Genomic DNA, 23220 nt, shown 5'->3' with positions numbered 1-23220 from the left:
TGAACATATTTATGTTTTAAACAACATTTACCAATTGCATAGATCCACATTGTCTACCCTTCACTGCAGCTATCATGTTTCTACAAGACCTTGTGTAATAAACTGAGACTGTTTGAAGCTTATTGCTTCAGCACGATTTACATCTTTTTAGGTTAGCTTCATTTAAATTTCAGGTATATTAGCAATTCAAATTCCCTGGCATGAATAAAAAGCAACTATATAATAACGTGATTCCATATAATTTTTATGTGTCTTGAACACTTTTCAATTGGAAAAAAATGATCTGAATGGACAGTCTAGATTGTTGGATGCCGGATGAAGAACAATGCAGCTTTTTCAGAGTAGCTTGGCATTCTATTCTGTTGGAGAAAGATTGGAAGAATTAAGAGATTTTTTTTTTTGATTTTTTTTGATTTTTTTTTAATGGTTCATGAGAGATCTGTTTAAAATAGTACCAAATGCAGAATCATAGATGCATAAAATAGCCACATAAGCACAGGCAAGTAAGGTTCAATGAGCAAAAGAGATTGTAAAAGCAAATTCCCCATCTTCAACCAGAGTGGCAAAATCTGGAAGCTGTATGCAGTTTACTGTAACAAAAGTGCACTCGTTATCTAAACATAATGTCAACCCCTAAATTCTGACAAAGTTTAAATATGTTAAAGGGACAGTCTAAGCACTAAAACAGTCTGGCATTTGTTCAAGGACCGAGGGCATGACATCAGAAGGGGGCATGGCCACTTGCCAATATGTTGCAAAGTGTAGAGCCTCTACATGCATTCTGTCCTGCACAGTCACTAAGGCAGAGTAGAAAGCTGCCTACTGAATTGGGACATACATACTCTGCCCAAATGTACTGGACATGGTGGGTGCAGCAGTGAGGGAGTGATGCCGGGAGTCTGGGTGTGACATTGCTCTGGCATTAACATATGGAGCGCATGGAACGGTGCAGGAAGGACACAGTGATGTCAGGAGCTGCATTGTTTAATAATTTTGATTACATCTTGTGAAGAAAGCCCACTTGCCTGGACGCCATGGGCTCCTGGAGGAGTGTGGAGGCTAGCCTCCTGCCCACTGACTATGGGCCATAGAAAAGGCTGGTAAAAAGACTTGGTTTGTGGGATTTACTTGTACTGTTCGGGAACCACCTCTGGGCTTGTTAACCTCTGGTAACCTCTCCTGACACTTCAATTATCGTGTGTTCTAATTGTGCGGCTGGGTGGCCACCGTTCATATGCACAAACACGTGGGAACTTGTTCGCGGGAATTCAGGAAGCGGTGTTTGGGCGTCAATTGCATGGAACTAAAATCGGACACGGAAACTCCTGAACACTGCGGAACTTACACTAACGCCTGCTTCCTTCCCACACATGTCAGGAGAGCGCCGTTAAGTAGGTTTGAACCATACGAACAAACGCTACTAAATAGCCAGAGTGTGCATTCGGTATTTGTTCCGCATGGAACTCCCAAAGTTGACCGTCAAAAGCACAAAACACCCTGGAACTGTTTTGGGCATCGGACCATATGTGCGGCCGGTCAGAACTTTACCCCGGTGGCCTTTTCGGCTGTATTTTTTGGGATCTGAGTGCTTTTCGGATATGTTGGGCGCTCAGATACCAGACTATCCGGGGATGTATAAACTATGGGGGTTCCTAGGTGGGAAATATGTGTGTTTGTGTGTTTCTATAATTTGTCATTTTATGATTAGTCATGGTGACATGGCATATTTTGGGGACATTTTGTGGGTGTGTTTTCTGTGTCCTTGTACTGTATATAAGCAGGCCATTGAGCCTGGATTAAACAGATCATTGTACCCCTTCCTGAAGTCTAGGCTCATGTTTGGGGGATTGGGAGCTATATTCACAATTATAATCACTGCTGCGCTTGGGAGATTCTTCACGGATGTACTCAGCTGGAGTACTGGGATCCGTTACACATCTGTAAATGAATCTGTGTTCATAAGTGTGTGAGAGTTTGTGTGCATGAGCTTGTGTGTATATATGTATCTTGGCTAAAGGGCACTTTTTAATTCTTTGTCTACATACTCTTTAAGGCAGGGCTGTTAAGACCTGCGGGGCCCACAAATATAGCCTGTGGGAGGACATGGCCCTCCAAATGTGCATTAGTTTCCTACTGTGGCCTGCTGGGAGGAAGTGAGTTCAGGCCACTTCCTCCTAGCTTGCCGAGTTCTGTGTGGAGAGGCAATAACACGTATACACTCACAGGAGGGGGAGTGAAGACTAGAACTTTAGACTCTCATACTGGGGATACAAAGCAGCCCTGGAAAAAAAATGTTATGCCAGCCCCATAAGTCACATATATATTGTCGCATGTAATATGTAAGGCTATGTCTTGCCACTCCAGATGACAGATGATTGAGTGTATATATATATATATATATATATATATATATATATATATATATATATATATATATATATTGCTTTTTCTAATATAAAATATTGGTCCTTTCAGAGTAAAACGTTTAATTATATAGTAAGCATACTCACATGCAGACACAGACAATCTCACTGACATCTCAATGACACACACAATCTCATTGATACACAGCCTCATAGACAAACAATCTCACTGATATACATCAGCTCATTGACATAAAAACACAAGCTCACTCACTAGCAGGCACACACATGCAAGCTCACTCACGAGCAGACGCGCGCACACACACACACAGCTTAATGTAGTGGTACTGGTGTCTATAGCATGTCCCTACAGGCTTTTCAACATAAACACTGACTTTTCAGAGGAAAGGCAGTGTTTACATTGCTTCAAAGTGACACCGCTAGTGACAGTCACTCAGACGGTCACTAGAGGTGCTTCCTGTGTCAGTGCACCTACATTCACGGCCTCCACACTCTGGAGGCACTGAACGTTCCCCATAGAGATATATTGATTCAATGCATCTCTATGAGGAGATGCTGATTGGTGTAGCGTTTTGCAGCCAATCCTATGGCAAAGCATTGGACTGGCTGAGATCATCAAGCTTGATGATCTCAGGCATAGAGTCAGGGCCAGTCGAGGGGAGACCAGCACGCTGCGTGGGGAAAAAAAGGTGAGCAATAACACTATTTTTAAACATATACACACACGGACAGACACACACCCCATGACACGGACAGACACACACCCCATGACACGGACAGACACACACCCCATGACACGGACAGACACACACCCCATGACACGGACAGACACACACCCCATGACACGGACAGACACACACCCCATGACACAGACAGACACACACCCCATGACACAGACAGACAGACAGACAGACACACACACACACACACACCGTGACAGACACACACACCATAACAGACAGACACACACACACCATAACAGACAGACACACACACACACACACACACACACACCATAACAGACAGACACACACCATAACAGACAGACAAACTTACACTGACACACATTACTACTACCTGCCAGGGGGTCGTGCAGTGCAGATGGCTGTCTGTGCTGGCAGACGCTGGGGGACTTGTGCTGGTGGCCGCTGGGGAGCTGTGCTGGCTCTGCTCTCCCGCCCTCACGTGCTGCTGAATGAGACCGCGGCCAGACATCATATTCCAGCCCCGGTCTCATTAAGCTGCGCGCTGGGGAGAAGAGACAGCGCAGTTCCCCCAGCGGCCACCAGCACAAGTCCCCCAGCACACCCAGCTGTTTGTCCGGCCCCAGGTGCCGACAGCCCACCGGGAAATTTCCCGTTATCTGCTGGCCAGGCAACTCTACCTGAACCCTAGCTAAGCCACCCTACTGCAGTCTGCACCCAAAAGGTTATGTTAATTGTTACTTATGTGTGTATCTCTGTGTGTGTACGTGTTTCTGTGTACCTGTTTCTGTATGTATCTTTGTGCATCTGTAAGTGTGTATGTGTACTTGTATGTCTGTGTATATCTGAGCGTGTGCATATCAGACAGCACACAGGCTGATACAATATGTGTATGGTAGTCCATACATTCTAGCATTTAAATACCATCAGTGCACACAATACACCCCTGCATTCAAACTCCAACACTTCACACAAATGCATCTCTGCATTAAAACACTAGATGCAAGCAGACCTCTGCATTCAAACACCAACACAATGTACAAATACTACCCTGTATTCAAACACACTTCACACAAACACAGCTGCATTTGCCAATACTACGCATAGAAACACCCTTGCATTCCATTGTCAACAACACACCATTGCACTCAAACGCCAACACTGCATACAAATACACCACTGCGTTCAATGGCAACAGTACATACAAACTGCATTTAAATGCTAAAACTCCACACAAATACCTCTTTATTGTTGTAAGAAAGCAATAATTTACATTTAAGACATTATGTAAAGTTGTTCTTTCTGCCCAATTTTTTTCTTGTTTGCACGTGTGTGTGTGTATACATTGTATGCATTCGGCCCTCCATACTTATTTCAGTGGACAGCTGTGCCCTTCAGAACAAAAGCGTTTGACAGCCGTGCTTTAAAGGGTTACAACAAGTAACCTCTGATTTAAAGTAGCCATGGTGCTTGGAGTCTCTACGTACAGCTTGCAGAAGGAAAACGTGAGGCTTGATGAACTGTTTAAAGGACCACTATAGTGCCAGGAAAACAAACTAGTTTTCCTGGCACTATAGGGTCTTTAGGTCCCCCCCACCCACAGGGTCCCACTCTCGCCAGGAGGAAGGGGTAAAACTCTTACCTTTCTCCAGCGCCGGGCTCCCTCGGCGCTGGGGAACTCTCCTCCCTCTTCCGACGTCAGCGCTGAATGCGCATGCGCGGCAAGAGCCGCACGCGCATTCATTCAGTCCATAGGAAAGCATTTCTCAATGCTTTCCTATGGACGTCAGCATCTTCTCACTGTGATTTTCAATGAGGCAGCCACTAGAGGCTGGATTAACCCTATTGTAAACATAGCAGTTTCTCTGAAACTGCTATGTTTACAGCTGCAGCGTTAACCCTAATTGGACCAGTCACCCAGACCACTTCATTAAGCTGAAGTGGTCTGGGTGCCTATAGTAATCCTTTAATTTATCCTTTTATCTTATCTAAGAATTGATGATTTCTACATTTAAGTGTATCTTTCATACCTCACAAATACATGTTAAATATGGGGAATAAGTAAACCGCATATTAAAGGGACAATATAGTTACCAAAAAAAACTTGAGCTTAATTAAGCTGTTTTGATGTATAAATCATGCCCCTGCAGTCAAACTGCTCAATATTCTGCCATTTAGGAGTTAAATCACTTTTGTTTCTTTTTTATGGAGCCGTAGCCACACCTCCCCTGGCTGTGACTGACACAGCCTGCATGAAAACAAATGGTTTTATTTTCAATTAGATGTTAACTTTAGAAGTTTTTGTCTCCTACTCTGTAAATTAATCTTTAAGCACACACGAAGCTCCTGCAAGGTCTGGCTATTAACAGTGCAGGATATATATTAAACAGACTGTGCTATAAAGGAAGTGTAAACAATAAATCTTAGTTTACATGAAGTGTTTAGGAAGGCTGTACACATTACATACAGGGAGGTGTGACTACGGCTGCATAAACAAAGTGACAACACCTAAATGTCAGTGAACTGAGCAGTGAGACTGCTTCATTAAGTTGTTTTGGTGACTTTAAAATTCATATAAAGTGACAGTTCTGCCTTATAATATTAATGTATTAAGTTTTTGTTCTATATACATAGAAAAAAAATGGAACTTGATTGACAAGCTCCTTTACTCACCCTTAGAATGTGCTTCTATTATGAACTAATCAGTTGATGGCACTTGCCAATTTAAATGTAGTCTTCCTAAGCAATAAGAATACATTTTTTAAAACCATCTCCATCAGGGCTGATTATACGGTTTTAATGCATTTGCAGGATTAAATATATAATGTGAACTGCAAATTGTAGGTCATTTTAAATGTCACGTAAATGCTTTCCTTTTGTTTTATAAATGGTAGAACTCTGGGTTAATTAATTTCCAGTTACTCACACACAGGCACATACAGAAAGAAAATGATGCATACAGACACAACTGAGACATACTTTCAAAAAATCGTACTCATGCACACTTACCATTTTCACAAATACAAGTACATATATGTAGACACTCATGGATGCATGCATACAAAGAAACATTCACACTGATCACTCACAACATTAAAACCACCTGCCTAATATCATGCAGGTCTCCCTCATGCTGCCAAAACAGCTCTGATGCGTCAAGGCATGGACTGCACAAGACCTCTGAATGTGTCCTGTTGAATCTGGACCAAGACATTAGCAGCAGATCCTTTACGTTCTGCAAATTGATCGGATTTGTTGTTCTCACACTTTTCTTTCGTGGGCAGCATTATGTTTTTCAGTAGTATGAGTTACAGTAGCTCTTCTGTTTGATCGGACCAGACCAGCTAGCCTTAGCTTTCCATGTGATGTGCATCTATGAGACTTGAGCGCCCATAACCCTGACACCATTTGTCCTTCCTTGCACCACTTTTGGTAGGTACTAACCACTGCATACCAGGAACATTGCACAAGACTTGCCGTTTTGGAGATGCTCTGACCAAGTCACCTAGCCACCAGTTGTAGCGGGACCTGGGTAACTTGGATGGTTATTCCCTTTGATTAGAGTAAAATACATTATTATTATTGCAATTTATATAGCGCCAACAGATTCCGTAGCGCTTTACAATATTATGAGAAGGGATTTAACATTTTACATACAGACATACATGAACACACATTCAAGGAAACATACGAAACACTCACAGATGCACGCATGCCTGCAGGTACACAGACATGTATATACTGTTGCAGTTATACATTTAGACACTCACTAGTACACATATACATACTCATTCATACACACAGTAATAAACCCACTCAACCATCCATTTAGACACCCACATTGACAGCTACAGCTACACACAGGAATACAAGCAGACACATTGGGAACAATCCCACAGTTTGAAAGTAGATACAGTTAGCTCCCTTGCTCTGAATCTCTATGGTTTTGCTTCCCTGACCCATATCAATCCCCATGCCCTCTTAGTAGCCTTACTGCCTATAGAAATTTATTTTATATTAGCAGAAACTCCTATCTTCTAATTCTAGGGTTTACAGGAAGTAATTCCTGCCTTAGGCTCACATGATTCTGATGTCATGTGATATCATGATTGGAGAGAGAGGAGTATGTGGAGGTTTTTCTTTGTACAGCAGGCTGTGGATGCTTGTTACTTCTTGCTGGACCAGCAGCTGCTTTATGGGAAATCTCTCTCAGAATTTTACATATAGAGTGAAAGGAGACATCGGGGCACCTGCCCTTTGTCCTTTAAAAGTTGTTTTCCATTTACTCTGTGCCTTTAAGAGGATGGAAGAAGTGAACATGCGGACCAATAGTTTGCTACACTGCCTGCTCCACGTTCATAATTAAGCTCTGACCTACTCAAGTTTCCCAGGTATTTGCTCAGTTTTCCCTTTTGCCACTATGGGTCTGGTAGCATCATGTTCTTGTTCTTTTTAAATTGGCACTATAAGCACCCACTGTAGTGATTTTATGCCAGAAGCCCCCCAACACGGTCTCCCACAAAGGCGTAAAACCGTCTTTGATTTGTTTTACCTGGATCCCTATTTCGGCATCTGCATTCTTGGTGCAGAGTATTGTTCGGCCGAGTGTTAGGTGTATCGAGAAGACTGGGAGGACAGATAACCTTAACTGTAACATCAACAGTAATCTTCAGAATTAAGAATGCGGCACAGAATGTCATTGTTCCTGAATTATGTTAGTGATTGAAATTATGTTGGGTCTGGTTACTGTGTATATGTATTTACAGACCTCTGAGTTTTGTATCAATACATCATCTCTCACTCCCTCCATTTGGCATCATTTGCTTAGACTTTGTTTCCAAATTCCCCACTCTCTCATAACGAATGCATAAAGATGTCAACTTCTCCCCCATCTCGCAACATTCTTAATTTATTGTTCTTTCTGCAAATCCTGTCATTTACAAAGTGAAATTAAAAAACCAGAGCTTATCTCGAACAAGGTGTGTCCTCTTTTCATTATGTCATCAATCCCAGGACACAATATGGGAACTGCATTATCCCAGGATTTAGCTTTCCCATCAATCACTGTTTTCACCCCTCCACATCCTCCTTTTCACATTCTCTCTTCAATCATTGCAAGACCTATTGAAAACATAATTTTGTGGAGAAGCCAACAACCGCACATTAATATCTATTAAACTCTTACTAGGCTCCATTTGACTCTATGGGCTATTTGCAAAAGTGTTAAATGTTGGAAATTCAAAGTAAACTTCTTGTTTTATTCTGCAATATTAGAACTGAACATTTTCTTCTTCCCAACATTGTTTTTATTTCAACTATCTGAAGTTCACCTAATTCCCGATACTTTAGTGAACATCCTCTAATTATTTTTTATTATTTAGATTTCAGTTATCACTGATCATTATCACTCCGCAGCAGGGGTAAGATGCATTATGGGATCCATAACTACATTTTCTCAGTTTCAAAGGGCCAATGACCAAAAGCGTAACATTACTATGGACCCCAAGCTTTTCACCGAAGTATGGTTTATGAGTAATCTGGCCTGGTCTGTACCACTATTTTCAATTGCTTCTTATCCATGCTCGTTGTTCTTCTCGACATCTAATTTGTTGCTTTAAGGTAAATTTTGTTCCCCCCCAAAGCAGTGTTGATTTTGTTCTGAATATGTTGAATGTCCACACTAGAGGTAATAGAAATGTAGAAAGGCCCAATCAATTGAATACATACAATGTTTTGGGAGCTTAGGTCCCATGTTTTATTTTTAACCTTTGACATTACATGTAGAATCTGCCCGGTTTCTGAGACATTATGCTTGTACAATCGGTGTTCTTGATAAATAATGTTTTCCTTTTCAGTCTTGCAGATGTACACGGCAAAAACTCATCGTGGATATTTTTCTGTGAAGAGGAAACCACCGTAAAACTTCAAAGGCTACTAGAGACACTGCAGAGATTTGACAACACTAAGGTATATCCTTGTTTGTTGTTTGTTTTACAGATACTAGTCGTGTTTCTTTACTAAACAGTGAATTGTACGTAGGAAATAGAGTTGCAAAATCTTGCATAAATTAACCACACTGGTTGATTTGGGATATTTTCCAGGTTAGACATTTTTGCCTTAAATTTTCCCATTTGGATTTTTATTTACCAAATTTAATTTTTTTGTACCTTGACATTTATTTTATGTGGTAATATATAGAGAGCATTTTTCTTCATTTTGCTCCAAGAAATTGTTACATTTAGCATTTTTTCAAAATGATATGCTATAATAAGATATACAGTGGGAGGGTAGTACTGTATACATTATTGCTCTGCAAATCTCACCTTATTAGACAATTCCAATCCGCTATCAATGCCCACATTTGGAAAAAGAAAACCCCTGACTGTCTTACAATAAACTGGGACTCCCTTACTCCAAGAATGGCCTTTGGTGTGCCTGACATCCACAACCATTACAGGGAGTCGGTGTTGGCACAAGGGATTTGGGTCCTTAGTTCCTATTCCACCTCCTTTGCCCCTATTTGGTTAGCCTTTGAGAATACATGCCTGTACCCACACCACTTGGTACACACCACTCTGAGCAAATGTGCCACTCCCCAGTGTGAAGTTTATCTTAACATGCTCTAAATTTATCATGCAGCCTGGTGAGCCTGGGCCCTGATGTTGCTAAATCCTAACTCGCTTCTCATGCTGGCCCCTCTTGAAGCTCTAAAGGCTCGCTCCCCTGGCCTTACATTATACATTTGTATTCAGAAAGGTATCTGCAAAGTGGAGAACTTGTATAACTAAAGACAATTAAAATTCATTCCCATCCCAAGTTCTCTTTACCAGCAAAGGACTTGTTTCTCTACCTGAGGATCAAAAACATCCAACAGTAAGGCTGATGTGGGTACAATACACCACACAAAACTAATACATTTACAGCACACACTATCCTCGAGATCGATTACACCCCTCTCCCTCTGCAACAATGCACTTGTGGAAGAGACCACAACTAGCTATCTTGCATGGTTCACTGGGACCGGGACATAGGGCGACAGTTCACTCTGTTGCAATGGCAAAAAGCATTAGAACTCACAACAAAAATATTTAAAAAGCCTTTCCTTATGGGAAGCTTACTGCAAAATCACACTGTATCTCAGGTGTCGTGGCAGTGTGAGCAAATATTCTGTGACTGCCCAGGCTTGACCAGTTTCTGGCAACAAATCCAGACAACTATCAGCAAGGTAACTAACTACACACTCAAACTGATACATGAAGCCTATCTTCTTCACATAATCCCTGACATGGAAGCAAATCTACACCACGCGGTAATCCTTAATTTGCGGACTGTTGCAAAGCTGAGAATCTTACTGGAAAAGCACAATAGTCCCGTCTATGGAAGAGATTAATAATAGGTTAGATACCATATGCCTTTATGAACAAATGGCTGTTAAAGTTCAGGGTAATATGAGTAAATATTAGTGGCCGTGGCACATCCTATGGTTGTCCTACTGCAATATACTCTGATCCTAGACCAGTGTGGGATAGGGGATGTGTAACCACAGGGAGCGATAGATTCTATGGTTTACCTTCCATGGAAAGGTACATCTTGTAGCACTGTATGTTATGACCTTTTGTGTTGACCTCTCTAAAGTTTAACCACCTCCGGTTGTCCCCTTTTTCGTTTTGTACTCCAAGAATGGAATGATATGGTTTGTGCCCAGTATCTTTTTTGAATACAAATTATAGAGCAATACTTGCAGTCTACATGGGTATTATGTCTGATGCATAAGCATGATACGGTTGTGAACTTTCTGTGATGGAAATCACCATCACTGGGGATGGAAAAACAGATACTATGTGTGGGTCCCCAGATTCCTCTTGTGTTTTGGTCATCATGTGCCCAGTATTGGTACAGGGTATGTTGGATGTATTGATTGTCTGTGCCTCTCCCCCTTTTTCCTGTCCTGTTTTCCTGTTAGGCTGAAAATCACAAAATGGTCTGGAAACCCTTACTCTGCCATGGACTTATGCACGAACACGTTTCTGCTTCCCTTTGTCTCTGTAATCAGCTCAAAGAATCATACTCAAAGAAGTGATTTCCAGCCCAACACTGTCCTATTGTTTCCCCAGCAGGGCATTGTTCCAGGGACACTGCCAGACCAGTTTAAACGAGCTGCCCTGTCCGTCCTTAACCTCCCATTTGGTTCTCAGCCCTTGCTTTTGTCTAGCCCCACCATTCCTTGTACTATAGTGCTCTATTGTATGAAAATGAGTCTGTTGGGGGCATAAATATGTGTGCTATGTATATTCAAGTTAGTTGCTGTTTTAACCTTCACCAAGTGTCGTCTGGTGTTTGGGGAAAGGGATATAATCTGCTGATGAAAAGGGTGTCCAGGGCTATAAACAGAGTAGCCTGATCCAGGGTGGAAAAGGCCCTCATTGATCCCAGTCAATCATCTGAGACTTGTACTGAAGTGTTCCAGGGTCTCTGAACATGCTTAAATGGGGTGCTGCTGGGGTACAGTAAAAAAGGAGAATCCAGTGCACTCCCTTATCTACTAAACAGCTATTTTGGTGCTGACCAGTTTTATTAAAAACACCTAATCTAGGCAAAAAATAATGGGGGTTTAGTTGCATTATATGATCATACATTGCTTAAGCCTGCCACAACGTCAGTGTACCCCATCTTTGGTGTACAGGAGCTCCGTCACACTTTCTCTTGAAAATCCTTCAATAAAAATGATATATGTGAAAAAAATACATATTTTTACAATAAAATTTGTTACTGCAGGGAAAAAAAGAGCATATTGCTTTAAAATAAAAAAATCCCAATAAAACTGAAGTGAACGTATCACTTTACCTTTCCCATGAACTGACAGAGGGAGGGGGGGCTGGCTTTCTAATAGTTTTCAAACATTCTCCTATCCCTGTGCTTTATGGTGGAGAAGGAATTAAATTTCTAAAATTTCAGGGGATTTTCAAACATCTGACCTGATAGTGTGAACAAGAATGTTGCGTATCAAAAAAAAAAATGACTTCACCTATATTGCACTAGCTTATATTAAAATCTTCCTTTATATAACAAGGTTCGTCATAGATTAGTACACTTAAATGTATAGCATTTCTGTGACCATTGTTATTATTATTATTATTATTATTGCCATTTATATAGCGCCAACAGATTCCGTAGCGCTTTACAATATTTTGAGAGGGAGGATGTAACAATAAATAAGACAATTACAAGAAAACTTACAGGAACAATAGGTTGAAGAGGACCCTGCTCAAATGAGCTTACAGTCTATAGGAGGTGGGGTATTAGAAACATTAGGATAGGAAATATCAGGTAGGAGTGAAGCAGAGCTGGGGAAGAGAGCAAAGCACTATCCCATAGGAGAGAGCAAGAGACAGGTATGTAAGGGAGAGATTACTCTGGGAGGCCATACGCTTTCCTGAAGAGATGGGTTTTAAGGCCCTTCTTAAATGATTGAAGACTAGGGGAGAGTCTGATGGCAGTAGGCAAGTTATTCCAAAGGAGAGGAGCCGCCCGTGAGAGGTCCTGCAAGCGCGAGTTGGCCGTACGGGTGCGAGCAGCGGTTAGGAGGTGGTCGCGGGCAGAGCGGAGGGTACGAGGAGGGGCATACCTCTGGATCAGTGAAGAGATATAAGAGGGGCTGGAATTGTTCAGTGCTTTAAATGTATGGGTTAGCACTTTGAATTGACTCCTATAGGTTACAGGGAGCCAATGTAAGGACTGGCAGAGGGGCGAGGTGTGAGATGACCGACTGGATAGGAAAATCAGTCTAGCTGCAGCATTCATTACAGACTGTAGCGGGGCAGTACGGCTTTTGGGGAGACCAATCAGGAGAGGGTTACAGTAATCCATGCGGGAAATTACTAGAGCATGGACAAGCTCCTTGGTAGCATCTTGCGTAAGAAAGGGGCGGATGCGGGCTATGTTTTTGAGTTGGAACCTACAGGACTTGGCAACAAACTGGATGTGAGACTCAAAGGTGAGACCAGAGTCAAGTATGACGCCAAGACAGCGCGCTTGTAGGGATGGACTTATGTGGATATCACTGACTTGAAGGGAGAGTGAGAGAGGAGGATCAGTATTAGGAGGAGGAAAGACAAGGAGTTCAGTTTTAGAGAGGTTAAGTTAGAGAAAGCGTGACGACATCCAGTCAGAGATGGAAGAGAGGCAAGCAGTGACACGTTGCAGGACGGCCGGGGAGAGGTCCGGTGAGGAGAGGTATATCTGAGTGTCATCAGCGTACAGGTGGTAGTTGAATCCAAAAGAGGCAATAAGTTTTCCAAGAGAGGCAGTATAAAGAGAAAATAGAAGGGGACCAAGGACAGAGCCTTGGGGAACTCCAACCGAGACAGGGCGAGTGGAGGAGGTATCCTTGGAAAAGGAGACACTAAATGAGCGTTGGGAGAGATAGGAGGAAAACCAAGAGAGGACAGAGTCACAGAGACCGAGTGATTGAAGAGTTTGAAGGAGGAGAGCATGATCAACTGTGTCAAAGGCAGCAGAGAGGTCAAGGAGAATTAATATGGAGTAGTGACCTTTAGATTTAGCGGAGATTAGGTCATTAGTCACTTTGATAAGAGCGGTCTCAGTAGAGTGCAGAGGGCAGAAGCCAGACTGAAGAGGGTCAAGGAGAGAGTTGGAATTAAGGAAGTGAGACACACGGGTAAAGACAAGTCTTTCCAAAAGCTTTGATGAGTAAGGGAGCAGGGATATGGGACGATAGTTAGAGGGGGAGGACGGGTCAAGAGATGTTTTTTTCAGGATAGGTATTACAGTGGCATAAATATGCCACATTAACTCTTTGGGGACCTGATCTTACAAAAAAAGCAGCATTATCCTCTATGCACTGTGCCACTCACAAGTTTAACGGCTTAGGGAAGGACAGACTCCCTGCCTTGTTGATTTATGTATTGTTTTAAAATAATTGTATTTATGCAGGAAAAAAAATGTACCCTTTCACTGTTAGGTCATTTACACATAATCTCCTTCTGAAATGTTCTTTAAAAATATACTTTTTTTTTTTTTTTCTTTTAGAGTTGGTTTCTAGGCAAAGCCTTATACGATGAAGAATCTACAATAATACATCATTACGCCTTTGCAGAAAATCCTTCTGTTTTCAAATATCCAGATTTTGCTGCCGGCTGGGCTCTCAGCATGCCACTTGTGAAAAAGTAATGGTTGCTCTTACTTGAATTTACTAAATCATTTATCTTGTTGTTGGCAGTTCCAGTACCTAATATATATCTATATTACATGTATTATCCAACCATGTATGATCCAACCATGTATTATCCATCCAGATTAACTGTAGATTTGTTAGTTGTGCACATTTTCTTTTTTTTTTTTTATTACAGTAGCTTGAGTAAATTGCTCCCCAAATTCTCCCCAATTTAGATTACCAGTGAGGAGAGCAGAAGATTCATTCTAAACTGAATTATATCCATCCAAATTGTCTCTGAATCATTAGCTCGGCTTTACAGAGATTCTCGGGTCAAAATAATAACTATTGATGAAATATCCGGAACTGAAATATGTATTGTTATATATTAGCTGAATGTAAACTTCCATTTCTTCCATGATTACTAAGAGAGTGGTTCATAAGGACTTTTTTAAGAAGTCTTTAAACGGGTCAGCTTTTGACCAAAACAAAATGATTTGGGGGAATTGAAGGCTGATTGCAGTACACTTGGTTGTTTTGGAACTAGAGAAACTCATTTTGCATATGAAAAGTTTTTTCCAGGTCCGTAATTTTGGGGGGTAAATTGTTGTGATATTGTCCCCATTTGTTAATTGATTTGAAGGTGTCACTTTTTCTATGTTATCATGAAGTAGTAGACCGTATAAACAGAGGAATACTCAATGAGTACATTATGCAGCTCATGCAAGAACGAGCCCTGTTCTGTCAATGGTAAAACTTGATACAATATCACCTTAAACATTGGATGTTGCTCTGTTATAATCTCATACTCCATTTTTATCTTGTGTGGCACAACACAATTTGTAATATGTAAATATACTTTTTTTTCTCATTTGCATACTTTGATCTATGGACCATTTATTTAAAGGGAATCTCCAGTGCCAGGAAAACAATCCGTTTTCCTGGCACTGCAGGATTCCTCTCCCTCCCAACCCCCAATCCCCAGTTGCGCATGCGCATTAGCGCACCCCATAGGAAAGCATTGAAAACGATTTTCAATGTTTTCCTATGGGGAATTGAGCAACGCTGGAGGTCCTCACACAGCGTGAGGACGTCCAGCAACGCTCTAGCACAGAAAACCTGTGCTATAGAGCAGGAAGTTCCCTCTAGTGGCTGTCTAATAGACAGCCACTAGGGGAGGACTTAATCCTGCAAGGTAATTATTGCAGTTTATAAAAAAACTGCAATAATTACACTTTCATGGTTAAGGGTAGTGGGAGTTGGCACCCAGACCACTCCAATGGGCAGAAGTGGTCTGGGTGCCTACAGTGTCCCTTTAAATAATATACACTATCATTAAAGGGATACTCCAACATTTTAAGGTCCTCTCTTTCGTAGTTGGGACCGTTTTTGTTTTGTTTGTTATTGTTTTGGGGTTTTTGTTTTTAACCCCTTAACGCCGTTACGGCGTTCTATGCCGTCGCGGCTTTAAAGGGCTTTAAAGCCGTTGCGGCGGCATAGAACGCCGTAACGGCTGAAGCCCCCAGGAGGTAAGCTATACTTACCTCCGCCGCGATCCTCTTCTGGGGGTCTGCCTGAGAGCCCAGGCAGCCCCCCTCCAGCAAATGAGGCCCCCGGGGGCCATGTGATCGCTCTCAAAGAGCGATCACATGGCCCCCTATAGCTGGCTATGGATCTGCCAGCAGGGGGACTGTCTAAAATATTAGAGAGTCCCCCTGCTGGTAGGTAGTGTAAAAAAAAAATTAAATACACATGTTAAAATAAAATACAAGTATTTATATATATATATAATATATGTATATATATTATATATATAATATATATACATATTATATATATGTAACGTCATACGTAATGTATTTTAATATTAATATTAGTATATATATTAGTATTAAAATACACTTAGAATGACGTTACATATATAATATGTATATATATATATTATATATAATAGATCTACATATATATATTATATATATATACGTATAATTACAATAATAAATAAATAAAATAATAAAATAAATAAATAAAATATTGAAACAAAATTTAAAATAAATTATATATTCATATGTAATTTCATTCTAACTGTATTTTGTTATTAATATATATATATTGGAAACAGAATACACTTAGAGTGACATTCTATATATATCTATCTATATATAAAATACAAATAACCGCAAATATATATAGATAGATAAATACATATAATTACATGAAAGATTACATTAGTATACACGTAGAATTTAAATACCTATAAATGCATATATATTAAAATTCTACGTGTATATTTAAGTAATTTTTTAACATAATTATGTCATTTAATTAATTAAAATTTGATTGACATGCCTGACAACACAGGGAGAAAGTGCAGAGAATTTAATTCGCAAGCACTATATTTGACCCTGTAACTCTCCAAGACACCATAAAACCTGTATATAGGGGGTACTGTTTTACTCGGGAGACTTCGCTGAACTCAAATATTAGTGTTTCAAACTGGTAAATTGTATTACAACGATGATATTTTAAGTAAAAGTGACGTTTTTTGCATTTTTTACAAACAAACGGCACTTTTATGGACTATATTATTGTTGTAATATGTTTTACTGTTTTAAAACACTAATATTTGTGTTTAGTGAAGTCTCCCAAGAATAACAGTACCCCCCATGTACAGGTTTTATGGTGTTTTGGAAAGTTAGAGAGTCACATATAAGGCTCGCATTTCATTTTTTTGACATTGAAATTTGCCAGATTGGTTATGTTGCCTTTGAGACCGTATGGTAGCCCAGGAATAAGAATTACCCCCATGATGGCATACCATTTGCAAAAGTAGACAACCCAAGGTATTGCAAATGGGGTATGTCCAGTCATTTTTAGTAGCCACTTAGTCACAAACACTGGCCAAATATTAGTTTTTTGCTTTTTTCACACAGAAACAAATATGAACGCTAACTTTGGCCAGTGTTTGTGACTAAGTGGCTACTAAAAAAGACTAAACATACCCCACGTTCAATACCTTGGGTTGTCTACTTTTTCAAATGGTATGCCATTATGGGGGTAATTCTCATTCCTGGGCTACCACACCGTCTCAAAGGTAACATTACTAATCTGGCAAATTTCAATTTGAAAATGGAACGTTCTATATTTGACCCTGTAACTTTCCAAAACACCATAAAACCTGTTAATGGGGGGTACTGTTGTACTCGTGAGACATCGCTGATTACAAATATGTGCATTTTGTTGCAGTAAAACCTAACAGTATTATGACATTTACAGCTAAAATGTGAGGCGGAACTACAAATTAAAAAAAAAAAAATAATTTCTTACAGTTTTTTTTTTTATTTTATTCATAATAAATTGTTTCATATATAAATATTTTATATGAAATGAAAGCCCTGTTTCTCCTGAACAAAATGATATATAATAAGTGTGGTTGCATTTAATATGAAAGAGGTGAATTACGGTTGAACAGACATATAGCGCAAATTCCAGTTTTTGTTTACGTTTTGTTTTGATCAGAACGTGCACTATTGACTCCGTCCTGAAGGGGTTAAACATTTTTGTTTCTGCTTTTGATCCTTAAGAAGGCAAAACCCAAGGTGAAGTCATTTCTTGTTTCCACCAATTGGGGGGAAAAACTTCTCTAAAATGATCTTTCCTTGAATCAACAAGCCTACTCATTAACCTATCCACATTATATCCTTGAACAGTCTGATTTTCCAAAAAAGCATCCAGACATTATTTAAGATGCATATTTTAAATGTGAGTTTTTGAGATTTGCCAGTTAAAGGGACACTATAGGCACTCAGACCATTTCATCTCCTTGATGAATTGTTTACATTGCAGGGTTAAGACTGCCTCTAGTGACTGTCTACCGGACAGCCACTAGAGGCGCTTCCTGCTGTTTCACAGAGTTTAAAGTAACACTATAAGGGTCAGGAACACAAACATGTATTCCTGACCCTTTAGTGTTAATACCACCATCTAGACCCCCTGGGCCCCTCATGCCTCCATAAATATAGCAAACTCTATTCAAGCCAGAAGCTGTAGATCTGCATGCTGTTTGCCTAGAAAAAAAAGCAAGCTGTCTGCTGACCTCATCAGAAGTGGTAGCCTGATCCAATCACAATGCTTCCCCATAGGATTGGCTGAGACTGACAAAGAGGCAGATCAGGGGAAGAGCCAGCATGATTCAAACACAGCCCTGACCAATCAGCATCTCCTCATAGAGATGAATTGAATTAATGAATCTCTATGAGAAAAGTTCAGTGTCTGCATGCAGAGGGAGGAGATACTGGAATCATGCAAGTGTTTATAGAGTTATTTCAACCTTTCAAATGAAAGGTAAAAGTCCCGACGCGCGTTTCGCCGTTACACGGCTCGTCGGCGAAACGCGCGTCGGGACTTTTACCGTTCATTTACTAGCTAGCTATGGAGTTCGAGACTAGGGACAGATAGGAACTTATACCAACAACTCTCCAGTTTTTTCTAGCTTAAGTAATTTGACACTTGTACCGTTTCTGAGTTTCTAGCCGCAGGGACGCTCAGCTAGCAACATCATTTAGCTACATTTGAACACTTGGAGCTAGACAGACTACTTTTCTCTCCAGTGTTACTTATCGTATTTAGTGCAGCTAATATAACGATTTCTAGCAGTTTATTGCATGAGGTCCTTTGGGCTATTGGGACTCGTACTGCAACTAACAAGGGGATTTGGTTTAATTGTGTGTTTTTTTTCCACTGAAACTTTCTCCGGGGTGGTGTAATAATCTGGGTTAGAGGATTCCCTCTTGGGATAACAGACGTTTATATTATTTTAGTATGGAAATGTTTCCACTCCTAAATACTATCATTTGATTTTGCTTTTCATTCATGTTAGTGCATCATTTTGAAATTGCCACGAGGCGATGTACCAGAACTGGTTAGGCAACAGTGTATTTCATTTCTAAGATGTCTTCATTTTCCTAAATTAAATTTTAACTTTAATGTCATTAAGCATCTGGAATAAATAGAAAACAAACTTCAGATGAAAGCAAGTATTACTCTGTGTTCTGTTATTTCCCAGGCTGAAATGCTGTGGTTTTATTTCTCCCCTCTTGTCCTTTCATTACACTAATAATGGTCTGTATTTTATCTAGGCTTGCCCGTGTCCTGAGGAATGAGCCACCTAGCTCGGATTTTACAATAGACTTAAAGCATGAGGTAAGATTTGCTTCCTTTATTAGATTTTATTTACAAAGTTAGGCATTGGATAGTTGATATGAATAATTTCTTTTACAACTTGGACAAACTCAGGCTCTCATTTTTTTTCCAATGAGAATGCCTTCTCAGAATTGTTCTGGATGCATGTCTAATAATTTAGCTCAATTTCCCTACACTGAGTGAAAGTATGAATTAACTATGTTTTTTTCAATGATGTAGTTGTTGTGCAAATACGACACGATGGCACTCTATAAAGGATTTATTTTTGTCCCTGTAATGTCTAGGACGTTTACTTGTTGTGACACTAGCTTTTGACTCAACTCTGTTGGTAGAACTCTGCACTGCAGAAAAAAAAACATTGAGTGAATGTTTGTTTCAGGAGTGAAGTGCATGCATTTGTAGGAAGAGGGGTGAGCCACTGTAATTCTAAAGATTTATTCTAAATAGTTTAGAACAGGACTAAATATAAAAACTAGCTTCTGTGATTAAATCACTTTTTCAAAAGGTTCACATAAACAACTAAAATACCAAGTTTCAAGTGCCATCTTTTATGGATTTAAATCTTAACTCATGTATGTAAAGGCTAAGCTAAATGTTTTAGTTAATTTAATTAAGCTGTTTTGTCCAGTAAGATAAATGGCATTGATGTATACATTTAATACGTAGCTTGTGCGCAAATGGCATTGAATTGTAATCCTTGTGACGATAGTAGTATTAGCCTCTCAAATTTCTTGATTTATAAGTAAATGCTTGCCTCTGGGGATATTGAGTAGCCTGAATTGACTACAGAATTGGCAGTTGCTCAATACACAAATATAGTAAGTGTAGTATATCTGTTTGCGTTTTATTTTTTGTGTTACAGAACTGATTTAGGAGACCAATCTTGTCTCTTTGGTGTGCTTACTACGTTTTTTTTTTATAGAATAGTAGATTGTCATGCTTTGTTCTCAATGTAACCAACACAAAAATAAATTGTCAAATTTAAAATAAAGCAAAAAAAACTATTTAGAACAATAAGATTTAAGACCTAATATTTGATGTTCACCAGCATACAGACAGACACAAATATTGAAAGGGAACTCCCTTTAGTTAACTTGACTACTTGACGTTAAACAAAACATATGGATGTATTTTAACTTGATCTGGCATTCACTTAAATAGGGAGTTGTTTTGCCAAATATATTGTACACATTGCAGTGTCAATAGGCTTTGTGAAAGGATACTTAAAGGGAACTATAGTGTAACGAGACACTGGGTGGAATGCACAGAAGTGCAATATAAAACGGCAACTAGGAAGTGTTCAACAAGTGGTGGAACACATGATCAACACGCGTGGAATGCAAGCAGACCAAGATGATGTCCGAGATCGAGAGGATTGTCGGAGATTGTGTTCAGCTGGAGGGCAGAGGAGAACTCCTGTAAGGAGGTATAGACCTACCTGGGAAGGAAATTGGAACTGAAATGGGTTGGAGAATTGTGGGGCACGCCCCCTAGACCACCTGTGGAACTTTAGCATTATCCCTATTTAAGGGAGGAATCGTATGGGAAGGGTAGGCTGATATATTTGTTGTTGGCATTTTGATTCTTTTAATTGTGTTTTAACTGTATGGTCCCTGAATAAGTTCCCCTATAGCAGGGGTTCTCAACCTTGTCCTCAAGGACCCCCTACCAGTCCAGGGTTTAGGGATTACCTGGGTGTGTCTAAGGTGTTAAGAAAAAGAAAAATAAAACACTTTAGAGTCTAAGGTGTTTTCTTTCCCTTTTTCTAAACACCTTAGACACACCCAGGTAATCTCCCAAATCCTGGACTGGTAGGGGGTCCTGAGGACTGGGTTGAGAACCCCTGCCCTATAGGAACGAAATGTGTAAACCTTTTTCTTTTAAATTTATTGTATTCATTTATCATTTAACATTTTGTAATAAACGAACGTTTACCACCTACCTGGTTCCCAGTTCCTGTTTATGAATAGGAGTAACCACCGGAGATCCTGATCCTGAATTGGAATTATTGTATAGTTAGTGAAGTGCTTTAAAATTCATTGAAGTCTGTAAGGGCCATCTAAAGCATTACCAACTTGCACATCATTATACAGTGTTGCACTATGTTTTGTTTACTTTATATATTCCCGTTTTTCTCGTTTCATCTATTCTGTCTCCATCAATAGCTGAATCAAAGTGTCTGCCAGAAATCTGCTTTAAAATATATAGACTGTGCCTTTTTTTTGGTGTTTATTTATTTGCATCCGTTTGTTTGGCATATATGAGTCAACATAAGTTGTGTTACAAAGAGCAGCATTGTCAAATGAAGAAATCAAAGCAATTAACATCCAGAACATAGAAAAACATTTGTGAAGTCGAGAAACATACTCCTAGCCGCAGCGGTAAAAGTAATATTAAAAAAAAAAAGAGGCCACACAATTTTATTTTTCCTTTCTCCTAGTTTGACAGTGTCGCTTTAATATAAAGCAATGGTGTGTATTCTAACATTGGAGAACGAAACCACTCGGTGAATTATTCAGAATTAAATTAGCTGAGCATTATTTGTGATGGAGAAGCATTTCCCTTTAGTCACTGAATAGTATTTAATTCTGCGGCACAAATGTACTTTCCTTCAAGGGTGTTTAAACAGGATTGCATTCTAAACAAAAATGTATACTGTGAGATAATATTTGAATGTTAAAATGTTAATATAAATTCCTGCGGCGTCTTTGAGATCTCGCCATGTATCTAGATTTTTACAGGAACTGCTTGAAAACAAGTTATAACTTCAATTTACTACTTAATTGTTTATTCGTAAATTGCCTATATTTTGCTCTGTTCCAAATACAACTGAGACAGTTATGTTTCTATACAAGAACCATTTGTTTTTAAGAGATCCAACTTTTAATTCTTCCAGTAATACAAAACCCAGTCTGGAGAGGATTGACGCGTTATTGAGGTTATATTACCATCTGCATAAATGTGCTTAATTAGAAACATACCAGACCGTGAACATATCAAAGAGGGTACAGGGACCCTAGAATAGACCATTAAAGGAAATTGAAACTTAACAGATAAATACGGAATCTCACCTTAATCATGGAAGTGAAAATGGCAGATACATTTGCCTTGTCGTAATTTGCAATCTGCGCACCATGTGTACAGTTATGTTTTGACAGCTTGCGGAGGTGTACATAGGTCACTGTTGAATGCAAATTTGAAATGAAATAAAATAAAGCACTCGGGTAATAATTGAATAGGCAATATTTTCATGCATATGCATAATTTCACCAATTTGTAAGAGTTGTATCACAAAATGATAATTCTAGAGAACTGAAAGACGTTTCACGTATCCATTCTGATTTTCAAAGCGCTTTTTTATACAGTCCTCCACAATGTCTATATGGCATTGCTGGGGTAAAATCTGTGCATTAGCACACAGAAAGTTAATTTATTTGATCATTCTCGTTTAAGTGTTGATCTTTGCAGTTTAGGTTACTTGTCTTTACTCTTCTAGAATGATGTAAAAAGTATGCTTTTTTTTTTTTTTTAAATAAACTTTTACTGATAACACCTCAATGCACTATACGTTGACAATTAGTAGATTATATCAGTTTAATATTGATTTCCTTAGAATTGCACAGGATATTCAGAAAACATAAGATTTACCAGAAAAGTGCCATTATGATGACAAAAAGTAATCTTGTAAATGAAATAAGAAGTTTGGCAGTATATAGTAACATTGTAAGTCCATTAACGTAATGTCAGTTATTTCAAT

The 23220-nt window shown here is 39.5% G+C and overlaps 1 protein-coding gene across 1 annotated transcript in view; it reads left to right on the top strand.

The window, feature by feature from the left end:
- The window catches only part of B3GLCT (beta 3-glucosyltransferase), a 366333-nt gene that overhangs the window by 237148 nt on the left and 105965 nt on the right, over positions 1-23220 (top strand). Inside the window, exons 6-8 of the mRNA XM_063429471.1 lie at positions 8944-9055; positions 14138-14274; positions 19400-19463. Of these exons, the coding sequence (XP_063285541.1) occupies positions 8944-9055; positions 14138-14274; positions 19400-19463 (313 nt within the window). The remainder of the gene's footprint in view (positions 1-8943; positions 9056-14137; positions 14275-19399; positions 19464-23220) is intronic.

This window comes from Pelobates fuscus, chromosome 1, assembly GCF_036172605.1.
Source record: "Pelobates fuscus isolate aPelFus1 chromosome 1, aPelFus1.pri, whole genome shotgun sequence".
Taxonomy (NCBI): Eukaryota; Metazoa; Chordata; class Amphibia; order Anura; family Pelobatidae; genus Pelobates; species Pelobates fuscus.
The sequence above is the reverse complement of the archived record's forward strand: the minus strand, read 5'-3'. Positions and strand labels throughout refer to the sequence as shown.